Source organism: Bombyx mori, chromosome 23, assembly GCF_030269925.1.
Source record: "Bombyx mori chromosome 23, ASM3026992v2".
NCBI lineage: Eukaryota > Metazoa > Arthropoda > Insecta > Lepidoptera > Bombycidae > Bombyx > Bombyx mori.
Window position 1 is genome coordinate 166,280 of NC_085129.1, and position 13,896 is coordinate 180,175.

The window sequence follows — 13,896 nt, forward strand, 5'->3', positions numbered from 1 at the left end:
TCCTCCCTCTTGCAGCTACACACTGTGCACCTCAATATCAAGACCACTCCCTTCTGGATTTAATTATTGTTTCTGAATCCAACATGGTTGCTACACACGGACAACTATCGGCTCCTTTTTCCTATCATGATTTAATTTATCTCTCCTACAAGATTCGTCCTCCTAAACCCAAACCCAAATACCTTTTCCTTCGTAGCTTCAAGGGTATAGGCGTGGAGCGATTGCGGGCTGACGCGAGGAATGTTGACTGGTCGACTGTCTTTGGCTCTGACACGATCGATGACATGGTTTGTTCTTTCAATAAAAATATCTCGCTTCTTTATGATAATCATGCTCCCATCAGACGTGTCAGAGTTAAACAGTTACCCTCACCTTGGTTATCCGACTCAATTAGGCAGATGATGGCCAGGAGAGATAAGGCTAAACGCAGATACAGAAAGCTCCCAACGGAAGACAATCTTACAACTTACAAGAAACTTCGTAATCGTTGCAATCGGATGTGTAGAGATGCCAAAAGACGCCATATTCATAGCTCCTTAGAGGGTCTGAACACATGCCAAATCTGGAAATTCCTTAATTCACTAGGCATTGGCAAACAGTTAAACGATACTTCCTTTACTATTAACCTCGACGCTTTAAATAAGCATTTCTCTCAAGCTCCCATTATTCTTAATGACAGTACAAAGTCATCTACACTATTACAACTTTCCAAAAGGCCTTTACCCATGTGCACTCCTTTTACTTTCACTCCGGTTACAGAGTGTGACGTTAAGAGATCCATCCTTTCTATTTCCACTAGGGCTGTGGGTGAGGATGGGATTCACCTTCAGATGATCCTTCTGCTTGTGGATGAGCTTGTCCCTATCATTACATATATTCTTAACTTCTCTCTCTCAAAAGGCTCATTCCCAAGTAGCTGGAGAAAGGCTCATGTTCTCCCACTTCCTAAGGTCCCTAATCCTTCCTCTTTTTCTCAGTTTCGTCCAATCTCAATACTTCCCATTCTCTCTAAAGTCTTGGAGGGTTTAGTCCAAAGACAGCTCACTATCTACCTTAATAAAAACAATCTCCTCAACTCTTTTCAGTCTGGTTTCCGCCAAGGCCACAGCACGGTCACTGCATTGCTCAAGGTCACTGACGACATTCGCCACGCGATTGATGTGGGGCAGCTAACCGTGTTGACCTTATTGGACTTCAGCAGTGCTTTTAACTCAGTAGACCTTGACATCCTTCTAAGTATCCTTGGATCTCTTAATGTATCTCCACTTGCTCTAACCTGGTTTGAATCTTATCTCCGGGGACGCTCGCAGTGTGTCCGTTCTGATGATGCTACTTCAAAATGGTGTGATTTAACTGCGGGTGTACCTCAAGGTGGCGTACTATCTCCTCTCCTTTTCTCTATTTTCATTAATGAAATTACTCAGGTGCTGACTTCTCACTACCATCTCTACGCTGACGATTTGCAGATTTATAGACATTTTAAAGCTGATGACGTTGCTCTAGCTATTGCTGAAATCAATGGAGATCTTGGTAGAATTAGTGCTTGGGCTAAATCTTTTGGACTTCTTGTGAATCCATCAAAATCACAGGTCATAGTAATTGGTAGTTCCTATAGGTACAACACGATTGACCACATTAATTTGCCCCCTGTGACGCTAGATGGAATTCCAATCGCTTATTCTAAAACAGCAAAAAACCTAGGTATCGTTCTTGATTGTCATCTCTCTTGGTCCAGTCAGATAAACTTAGTTAGCAGGAAAGTGCATTGCACGTTTCAGTCTCTCAAGCGTCTTCAGCGTTTCTTGCCCTTTGAAGCTAAAGTCACCCTGGCCCAATCCCTTATGCTTCCTCTCCTTGACTATGCAGATGTCTGTTTCCTGGACGCCGCGGAGGGGCTGTGGGACAAACTGGAAATGTTACAAAATTTATGCATACGCTTTATTTTTGGTTTACGCAAATATGATCATGTCTCGCAGTACAGATCACAACTTAATTGGTTACCTATCCGACTTCGCCGTGATGTACATGTTTTATGTATGCTGTTCAACATCCTTAATAACCCAGCTGTTCCCCGGTACCTCCGTGAGCGCTTCGATTACCAGATGCCCCGAGGTGTACCCTGTCGTACAAGTAGATCCCTTCTCCTTAATTTTCCCCCTCACTCCTCCAGCCGCTACGGCGGTTCGTTCACTGTGCAGTCTGTGCGTCTGTGGAACTCAGTTCCACACTCAATCCGTGCAAGTCCCTCACTTGAGGTATTCAGGAAGGCATTAAAGAAGCACTATCTATCTATTTAGTATTACTTATATATATTTATTTTATGTATTTCATTATATATGTACGTGTATGTATATGTTTACGTTATTTATGTGTGTATGTATATATATGTAGTCTAATATATTATGTATTAGTGTTTTTTGTTTTTTGTTTTTTTTTTTATTAAGTTCTTGTCTAGATTGTAAATTGATTAGATTGTATTCTTCTACCCACTCATTTAAAGCTTTCCTTCGTTAAGAACGGTTAGCTGGTAGAAAACTCAATTGTTGAGTTAAGCTCGCCATTTTTTATATCTTACGCAATTATTGTAATATTAACTGTGTGTACAATAAAGAATAAATAATAACATTCTCGGCACCTATCTTGCGGATACTTTACTCATAGGGATTGAATACTTCCATATGAAATGCCCGTTTCTTGTATTAAGTATCGGATGGTAACTCATCGATCGCTCAATACAATTTTCTCGACTTTCGCAACATTTTCTTGGGTGACTGACGTCGATGGACGGCCGCAACGATATTCGTCTTCCGTGCTCGTTCTCCCTACTTGAAATTGAGAAGCCCACTTTGCGACAGTGGAATACAGCAGAGCAGACTCTCCTAATGTTGCCTCCAAATCGCAATTAATATCCTGCGTCGTTAACTTTTTTAAGCAGAGGTATTTAATAACACGTTCCGACATGAAGCAAACAAATGACTACATTCAGAAAAAAACAAAAGAGAATCGAAGATTTTTTTCTTTATTTATATTACAAATATGTATCCGAGCTATGCCTGCAAGTATTTTTTTTTTCTAACCAAGGAGTATGTCGTTCTCACTACTTTTTGATCCTCCTCGTATATTGCTTTTCCATAAAAGCGACTCTTCTATTATTAACGAGGAACTTCTTCGTAATAAGGTGACACTACAAAACTTGTTTACGCCCCGTCATGACCTATGCAAGTGTAGTGTTCGCTCACGACTCACGCGGCGCACCAACTTTAAATCCCTTCTAGTCATTCAATCCCGTTTTTGCAGGATAGCCGTCGGAGCACCATGGTTCCTAAGGAACGTGGATCTCTATGATGACCTATAGCTAGACTCAGTCAGTAATTATCTACAGTCGGTATCATTGCGCCACTTTGAGAAGGCGGCACGACATGAAAACCCTCTTGTCGTGGCTGCCAGTAATTACAGACCCGATCCGGTGGACCGAATGGTAAACAGTCGACGTCACCCTAAACACGTCATGACAGATCCTCCCGATCCATTAATGGTGCTTTTAGGTACCTCAAGCACCGGTCACCGTCCTCGCCGAAGCCGTCCCTTGTGACGAAGAGCTCGACGAGTAAATTAACACATAGGCACAATCCACTGAGTTTCTCGCCGAATCTTCTCAGTGGGTCGCGTTCCCGATCCGGTGGTAGATTCTACGAAGCACTGCTCTTGCTAGGGTCAGTGTTAGCAACACTCCGGTTTGAGCCCCGTGAGCTCACCTACTAGCTCAGTGAATATAGAATAACCCCTCGAGGTAACTAGAATAGGTAGGGAAAAAAAGAGGAACTTTCGAAAATTGATTGGAAGCAATCTTTTATGAACTTAGATGTTAGAACTTAGATAGCCGTGGGCAAGTTTCATAAAATCTTAGACAAAATTATTACTGATAATGTACCTGTGAAAGTGATACGAGGTAACTCCAATTTCCTTAACTGGTTCTCCTCTGCTTTAATTATATTAGTTAAAGAAAAAACAAAATTTGATAGGAAATGAAAATTTAATGGTCGATTGGCCACTAATTGTATTAACGTGACAAATCATTGTAAATACTATAAACAATATCAAGTATGTAGATAATCTGTTCTTTCTGTTTTATGAAAAAGTCAGACTTTTTGGAGGGAACGCGATGAGTACAGTTGTGTGATTTTGTTTTATTTTGTCTCTTTAGTGTTTCTTCGGGTTTAAATGTGTAATAACGATGGTTTATTAACTGTTTAATATCTGTGAAAGTGCACAATTGTGGGAAAATGAAACAAAGCCGCTGGACGTAACTTCTCGAGATCCTCCAAAAAGTCCACTGAAAAAAATCTTAGTGAATGACCACCATTTTACTGAGTTTATGTATTTTCATCCCATATCATCTCATCTCATTTTATTTTATTTCATCCCAGTTGATTAATGTCCCAAATTAATGATTTTCATTTAATTTCACTCCATATTATCATTTTTCATAAAATTAAGAAATATATAGACATGACTTAGAGGACATGCTGACGTTTACTGTCACGTGATTCAATAAATATGATCTATACTTTTTTCTTACACTATAGTAGAATTATTTTGTCCGTGCAGTTTGGGTCATAAAAAATCGGAACAGTGAAGCGAATAATTCGCTCTCTCTTCCATTCACGAGCCTTATGGACAGGCATAGTGATGCACATTATTGTTGTCGATAGTGTATTTAGTTTTGTCATTTTGTGGGTTAGTAATAAAAATGAAAGAAAAACACTAATCGAGTGTTCGATGTAAGTGTTTACACCACATATCGCCGCAGCAAGTTAGCGAGAACGGCGGAAATTAACACTTTGTAACTTTTCGGGATCTATTCTAATTTCAATGAAATTTTTTAACACGTTGTTGATAACAACACGTGCAAATATTATTTTGAATAAACTCTGCCGTTTTGATACAAAACAAAGGAGTTGCCATTGTGTCACTGAAGAAATTCAAAGAACGAATGCATAAAAACACATTTCTCTTCGACATAATGTACTATAATTTGCAGGTATATTACACATATATATACAGGCAATAACAGTTCTGATAGTTCAACTGAATAAATGCAATATTTTTGTTAAATTATGTATATAGTGAGGGGTAGATCTCAGGGGTATTTAAAACTATGGGTTAGTCACCAATATCGAATTTCGAATTTTAATCTTCCTTTATCACAAACAATTTTCAATTTTAAACAATAATTACATTTAGACGCGGGCGCACGCTATTCACACTCAAAACGGAAGCGCCCGGAACATAGATTATACACTGTTACAAGATTGACATAGATACTAACTATGTATAGCGAGCGGGCATACGGCCGCGAGAGTGACGTACCCGTCGGTTTGCTACATGTACTTGTTTTAATTTGCTCTTTAAATTTACGAAAGAAAAAATAATAATGGGACAGGAATTCGCCTGATGATTTTTAACATTCACATATTAATGTGTTTCAAGTCCGTATCGATTCATTCACTTTAATCGATGTATTTAAGCAGGTCTCCTCACTATGAATATAAAACTAACAGACGTCAAAGGTTACCTTGATGTACGTACACCAGGGCGCGTACACACGGGCAGGAGTGCGAGTATCGATGAGACGGCAATAATTGCGATTTATGACACTTGACATGACGCATGAGTGGATTACCTCAATGTTTGATTACATATTTTTCGATTATTTATGATTCACGATTTTGTACCCTATATTATATCCTATAATAGTAATGAAACGTTAATAACAGGATACCTTTTTGATAAAAAGAATCTTCGTTCCGGCGGACGATCTATTATTCTCGACTCAGGGCAAGTCGGAAATAATAGATCGTTCACGAGAAGTTCTAACATATTCTGTAAGCGTGACGGCAGTCTTGGAAATGAATTTCCTAATTACCCATGTTAATCGAATTACCGAATGGTGGCCCATAAGAGTAGTGGTTACCGCAAAAGAAGCGGAGTCCCCCTCGTCGTCGGCGTCGAGCTGGTCTCCTGCGGGCTCCGGCTCGGCGCCTTCCTTGCTGGTTACGTTTCCTCCTGCACCTGTGACCGGGTCAGGTGTCACGTGGCGCGGCTAATGATCTATGTATAAGTATTTAAATGTGCAAACGAAAAACTGTTGTTAACTATCGTTCGCTTCTTTGTGAACTTTTTTTTTCTATTAGCATTTGGGAGATAGCGCGGCGTCAGTTTAGCGCTCTGACGCGCGCTAAGTACGCGTTCTGTTTGACGAAGGCTTTAGTGTGACCTTTTTTTTTTAAATATTCGTTTATTTAGTATAATTGTATGTGAGACGTTAGTTCCCGGCTCGGTAGTTTGTTTTAGCCGGTTATCGTCGCGACACACACACTGGGTCTGGACAAACCAATCGATCCCTGGTCGGGGATGGCTACGGAACTTGCCCAGCAAGGTATCCTAGGTCCCCGATGTACGTCTAGGATTCAACAAATAGTGTAAATGCACATACGCACCTGGGACTGCCACACGGAGCTCCTGGACGCGTGCACTGTTCTAGAATCACTAGGCCTAGGCCTTGTTAATGTATTATAATTTAACTTCACCCGCGGTCGTCGATTTCGGTTAAGTTTAAATGTTCTAGATTCGGTTGCGTGTTGCTCGGCTCCCGTTCGTAATCGATGTGTGTGTGCATGCGATGTAGCTTCGCTGTCATTTTGATGGATCCGAACGTGGAGATCGATTGGCGTTGTAAAATGTCAGATTTAAAATTTGCCGCGAAGACGGCACATACCGCCCACCAAAATACAAGTTATTGGATTTTCCACTAAGTTAAATGCTAAAATGAAAACTAAAGAAATTACTAAAGAAACCTACATCTAAATTAAATTAAAGACAATACAATTTTAATAATTTTAGAATTTTAGTTAATCAGAATAAATAGGTAGGGGAGCTAACTTCGTTAATGGCCTAGTGTAGAATTTGCCATTGGCTGTACGGACAGTGGCAATACGAACCACGCCATCAGGGCTGGCGTGAAGCTTGGAAACACGAGCTAAAGGCCAGTGCAACGGCATTGTACTTTCACTCTTAATCAGTACAACAGAACCATCATTCAAAGTTTCGCCCCTTTTGTTCCACTTTGCTCTCTGAGTTAGGGAATGCAGATACTCGGACTTCCAGCGTTGCCAGAAATGCCGCTGGAAACGTTGAATCAATTGCCAGCGATTCAATCTAGACATCTGATCATCCAACAAGTTAGAATCTGGAACGGCGGTAAGTGGTTCCAGAACCAAGAAATGTCCAGGCGTTAAAACGTTCAAATCGTTAGGATCTGAACTCAAAGAGCAAAGCGGCCGAGAATTTAGCAAAGCTTCGATTTGAACGAAAAGTGTTGTTAACTCTTCGAACGTTAAAGTTTGATTACCTATAATACGATGTAAGTGAGTTTTAGCTGCTTTAATTTGTATTTCCCATACACCTCCGAAATGTGGAGCAGAAGGGGGATTGAATTTAAATTGAATGTTTTGAGACTCAGAAGCAGAATGCATATAAAGATTAAGGATCTTCTGAGCTCCAATAAAATTCGTACCACAATCGGAGTGTATAACATTCACCCTACCGCGTCTCCCAACAAAACGGCGCAGGGCAGCAATAAAGGCTTCGGACGAGAGCTCACTTACCACTTCCAAATGAACTGCTTTGGTACCAAAACATACGAATAGGCACAAATAGGCCTTACCGATTTTGGCACCGCGATGCTTACCGAGTTTGATTTGGAATGGACCTGCGTAGTCCACGCCAACAATAGAGAATGGTTTGACTTGATTCACACGAGAAGCCGGCAAGTCACTCTTGAATGGTTCCAATAATTTCGGGTTAGTTTTATAACACGAAACACATTTTGACAAGCAATGACGAATAGCACGTTTAGAAGAGAATACCCAAAACAGCTGCATCAAAAGATATTGTGTCGTTCCCAACCCAGGATGACAATTCTCTTTGTGAATTGCTTCGATTATCATGTATGTGAACCTAGAATGACGCGGCAACAGAGCAGGATGCTTATGACTAAACTCAAGACCAGAACGAGACAAACGGCCGCCCACCCTGACAACTCCTTGGTCGTCCAGGAATGGATTGAGTTTTCTCCACGGTTTGGGTAATGGTATACCATTCTCGAGCTTACGAATTTCATCCTGAAAGTTGAGAATTTGAATTCGCTTGGTAATCGTCATCAGGGCCCCATGAAGTTCTGCACGACCTAAAAGGGTACCCGGAACACGTGTCTGTTTTTTGTTAGCATTTCTGATAAAACGAAGACAATAACCAATAATACGTTGAACCTTACGAATTGATGAAAACCTTTCGAGCAAAGAATCGATAAAGTTAGGTTCATCATTCAGGATCAACGAAAAACAGCGTTCCTCGGCAAGCATATCAGTCTCGTTCACCTCGAGACCGGAATTTGAAGGCCATGAAGATGAAGGTTGCTGAAGCCAGCTCGGTCCCGCCCACCATAACTCACTCTGGAGTAGGTCGCTCGGACACATACCGCGGGAAGCTATGTCCGCAGGATTTTCATTAGAGCGCACGTGATTCCAGTGAGTTTCGGGGACAGTTTCTTGGATATGACTAACCCTATTAGCAACAAATGTTTTCCAACGCGAGGAATGGCCACGAATCCATGACAGAGTTACCGTTGAATCTGACCAAGCAAAGGTATCAGAAAGCGGAAGTAACGGTACATACACTTCTTTTACGAATTTGAGCAGGTCAGCGAGCACAACCGCAGCGCAGAGCTCTAGTCTCGGCAATGAAACTCTCTTAATTGGGGCCACGCGAGACTTAGCATATAAAAGGATACTCCTATGACCATTATGTAAGTAGTCCAGCATGAAGTCCGAATACTGCTGATGAAGGTTTGGACTTGAAAGAAGTCTTCGTTCCAATGAATGGAATCTTCGCAATGTATTTTCACGCGAACCCGGAAACTGTAACTCCCCATCCCTCAGCCTAAACGGCAAAGAAACGATGTACCTTCCAGATGTACCTCGAGCGTGGGTTTCAGTGAAAAGTTTCTCACATTGCTGCTCGTCCGGCGTTAGAACTGATGATTTAGGTATGACCTCCAACTCCCACAGTCTCTTCAATTCCTCATGGAGAGGAGTATCGTGTTCTCTTAGAAAAAAAGAATTTGAGTGTTTTGTCTCATCCCTGCATTTGACACTTCCCATCAGGATCCATCCGAAGATGGTGTTCAAGGCTGAGGGTTCATGAGGACTACCTGAAATATTTCCGGGCAGTAACAGCGTTGAAAACATTTCAGCACCGATAAGCAGATCTATTGGTCCAGGCTTATTATAATTCGGATCAGCGAGTCGCAAATTACGTAGGTGTTCGCATGAAGAAAGATCAAGATGAGCAGTGGGCATTTGTGCACAAATAGATGGTAAGATGAGAGCCGTTAAATTAAATAAATTCTTTTGATGAACTCCGAGTTGAAGCTCCACCATTCCAGTCACTGACGTCGATGATTGCCCCAAGCCACAAACATTTCGCGAAGTTTGCTTAGGCTTTAAGCCCAATCGTTCCATAGCTTGATTAGAAATGAAATGTGATTGACTACCAGGGTCGATGAGTGCGCGAAGAGTATGAAAGTGACCAGATGAGTCGCGCACTTCAACGTTAGCAGTAGCCAGCAGAACTACGGAGCTACCATTCATGTTTGTAAAAGCCTGCGTTTGTGGCTCTTGACTAGAAGAAGATAGTGGCAGTCGATTAATCGATACATGACTCTTGGCTACGTCCTCGCGGCCAGTGTCACACAAATCTCGATGGAGAAGCGTGTGATGGTTCTGTCTACAAATTTTACATCTGAAGATAGATTTACAATTTTTTAATTGATGCGAGGCGCGTAAGCAATTGAAACACCATCGATGAAGCTTCGCATGATTGTATCTATCATCCACCGATTTTTGTGAAAATGATTCGCAAGAGACTATAGTGTGATCACCGTCACAGTACGAGCACTTGAGTGTCGGTGGAGTAGAATTTACTACGTTAGTTGGTGTCAGCATATCCTTAGAATCGTTCTTCTTCGGTGGGGTGTTTGATAAAAAAGTTGAAACCGGTTTTTTATTGAATGAAACAACGTTATGAATCGCAGCAGAACGTGGCTTATCCGGAGCAGGACGATCATGAACAAAGAAGTGGCCATCGCGTATAAGGGCCTCGCATTTGTTTTGTAAAAATCGTTTGAGGTCGTTGAAGGCTGGCAACTCAGAATCTGAAAATTGTATTTCAAAAGCACGACGAGTGTTTGAGTCCAGCTTTGAAAGAACTAAGTAGCTAAGTATAAAATCCCAACTGTCAGTTGGCAGGTTTAACCCTTTCAATATCGATAAATTTTCGTTAAACAAATCAAGACTACGTCGAAAGTCAGATGGAGAATTTAATTTTAAATTTACATTAAGTATTTCTTTCCAACAGGTGAAAGCTAAATCACGCTTATTTTGATAACGATCAATCAATGTTTGATAAGCCTCTTGATAGAATTTCCCTTCATAAGGGAAGGAGCGTATGAGTGCCACGGCATCTCCATACAAACTTGATATTAGATAATGCATACGCTCTGAGTCTGTAAGTGTTGCGTTGTTATGAATGAGGGAGTGGAATACGTCATGGAATTTAGGCCAACCTTTTATTTCACCTGAAAACTGCGGTACAGAAATTTTAGGAAGTTTTATGTTGTGACTTGTTACTTTGGAAGATTCTAGCGAAGTGTTCAATTCACTACCCGTTTTGATAGTCAACTGCCGATATATAGAAAGAATCTCCATATGAATATCATCAAATTCCATGCGAAGCAGGTCCTCAGCCTCCTCATCGCAACTGTCTATCAGTGATATAATGTCACCGTATGCAGCCTCAAAGGCACTAACAACCTTTTTTACTTCCGAAAAACAAGCAAGGAATGTATTACATTGTTCCGGATCATATTTAGCCGCTCGGGCAATAACTAATGTTTTCTTTAATCGATTTAAAGATAAAGTACGCTTACGTCGCAATACTGGTAGGTCCTGAACCGAAATTTCATCTGTGTCCATCGACCTCGATTTACTTTTCTTAAGTACAGCACACGATACCTTCCGCTTCACGGAATGTGACATTCTTAATCGGAGCTACGATTTTATTTCAATTAAATTCAAAAAATAAAACAAAAAAATAAAAAAATTGAAAATAAGTACTATGAATATTTGAAGGAAAATGAACGATTAATGTAAATGTTTTTGTAATGTAAAATGTTTTGTAATTACGCAACCAATACAAAAGGATAAAACTACAAGGTCAATAACCCATTTGCAATTGAATAACTCAGGTAAAAGATGACGTATGTGTTCGTATACCTGAGTTGTAAGTATTAGAATAATATCGCAAACACAAAGAACCGTAAGCACCAAACGATATTTATTATAGGTAGATAGGTAGTACGAAAACGAAAAATGAATAAAATAAAAATTCACAAAGTAACTCATTAATTTGTCAATACGTGGACGGTATTTGATCGTGACAAAACAAGATTGGTATAGGTTTAGATTAATGTTAAATACTAGTTAAAATTAAGAACTTGTATTTTGCTGTGACGGTAGATTTCCCGGGTTTCGGCACCATAAAATGTATGTGAGACGTTAGTTCCCGGCTCGGTAGTTTGTTTTAGCCGGTTATCGTCGCGACACACACACTGGGTCTGGACAAACCAATCGATCCCTGGTCGGGGATGGCTACGGAACTTGCCCAGCAAGGTATCCTAGGTCCCCGATGTACGTCTAGGATTCAACAAATAGTGTAAATGCACATACGCACCTGGGACTGCCACACGGAGCTCCTGGACGCGTGCACTGTTCTAGAATCACTAGGCCTAGGCCTTGTTAATGTATTATAATTTAACTTCACCCGCGGTCGTCAATTTCGGTTAAGTTTAAATGTTCTAGATTCGGTTGCGTGTTGCTCGGCTCCCGTTCGTAATCGATGTGTGTGTGCATGCGATGTAGCTTCGCTGTCATTTTGATGGATCCGAACGTGGAGATCGATTGGCGTTGTAAAATGTCAGATTTAAAATTTGCCGCGAAGACGGCACAATAATAATTATGTATATTAAGGTTGTACCACCCTTCAATTCCAAACGTATGACGGCCTCGTGGTAGGACTACGCAGGATAGGGGCATGTACCCGCATGGGCCCACAGTACGCCTTACTACTAATAACATTAATTTTTTATAACAATGGGTCCGATAATAAAGAGCAGACGGGCCGTGAGCTCATCTACCTGTCACCTCTTTGTTTCTTATAAAGTTCTCGAAAATTATTTGATTTGCTAATGTATCGCCTTTACTGACCGCTGACACCAGAAGGTCGCGCGCTGCCGCCCGAGCGCGGCCAGGCGCTGTTGCGAAGGTTTAGGTATTTAATGTGCTCGGGTAATAATCTGGCTCCGTAAATATAATAGGTTGAGGAAAAAGAAAAAAGGACCACAAAACAGTTTTGGCGCATTTGAAAAAAACTGGGTACACAAAAAAGCTCGATATTTGGATGTCTCACGAGCTCACTAAAAGAAACCTAATGAAACCGTGTACTCATTTGTGATTCTTTATTACGACGTAATGAAACCGAAAAATTTTTGAAGAAGCTGATAACTGGTGATGAATAGTGGATCACGTACGACAAGAACGTCTGAAAAAGGTCGTGGTCAAAGGCCGGTCAGGCTTCACAGACTGTGGCGAAACCCGAGTTAACTCGCAACAAGGTGATGCTGTGTGTGTGGTGGGATTGGAAGGACATTATTCATTATGAGCTGTTACCATCAGACAGGACCATCGATTCTGAACTCTACTGCGAACAACTGGTGAGATTAAAGCAAGAAGTTGAGAGAAAGCGGCCGGAATTAATCAACAGAAGGGGTGTGGTTTGTCATCATGATAACGCTAGACCTCACACATCTTTAGCCATTCAGCAAAAATTAAGAGAGCTTGGCTGGGAGGTGTTAATGCATCCGCCGTATAGTCCTGATCTTGCACCTTCAGATTTCCACCTGTTTCGGTCTCTTCAGAATTCTTTAGACAGTGTCAGGTTAACGTCACGAGAGGACTGTCAAAACCAATTGTCGCGGTATTTTGATCAGAAGCCCAAAAGTTTCTATAGCAATGGGATCATGTGCTTACCTACAAGATGGCAAAAAGATATCGAACAAAATGGTACCTACATACTTTAGTAAAATGTAAATAAACTATGTTAATAAATGTTGTGAATTTTCTTAAAAAATGCGAAGAAACTTTTCCCCAACCTTATATATTATTTTACAACACTTTTTACCAAATGAATATATCACATTTTAATTTATTCTAGGATTACAAATTTAATAGGGAGAAACAGTAACTGTCGGCACAACTTTGTAAATACGGAAAATGATAATAAGTAGTAGTAAATAAATATTATTAAATGTGCTACTTTACGTGTATACTGTAAGGTTGGTAATTGAATCGCACTTGTATATAGATACGCGTGCGACTGGGCGGCAGATAGCGCGGCAGATAGCGCGGCAGACAGCGCGGCAGCTAGCAGCGCGGTGACGTAGCGCATCGCTGTAGCTGGGACTCCTTCGCGACCGACTCTACGTTCCACCGCGGCACTTTGTTACTAAGAATATTTTCTGACGGACAGAGGAACGACTCGAGACTGTGCGTCGAGCAGATCGAGAACTGACACTGACAGCCGTCATGTCAACCGCGCGCTGTCAGCGCGGCACCTCGCGAGCGACAAGAAGAATGTAATGTCGGTCCGCGATCTATTGAAATGGTGCTTGTGTAATATGCTATGTATAAAACAATAAGTTCCAAATAATTAAGAAGTCAC

The 13,896-nt window shown here is 41.0% G+C and overlaps 1 protein-coding gene across 3 annotated transcripts in view; it reads right to left on the reverse strand.

Annotated features, from left to right (window-relative positions):
• The window catches only part of LOC105841270 (uncharacterized), a 22,169-nt gene extending 8,273 nt beyond the window's left edge, over positions 1-13,896 (reverse strand). For 2 of the 3 annotated variants that reach the window (XM_038019134.2, XM_038019139.2), the window contains exons 1-2: positions 13,497-13,896; positions 5,975-6,072 (exon numbers count right to left, since the gene is read on the reverse strand). In XM_038019134.2, the coding sequence (XP_037875062.1) occupies positions 5,975-6,072; positions 13,497-13,623 (225 nt within the window). In that variant the 5' untranslated portion in view covers positions 13,624-13,896. The remainder of the gene's footprint in view (positions 1-5,974; positions 6,073-13,496) is intronic. The other variant, XM_038019135.2, reaches the window with a different exon arrangement.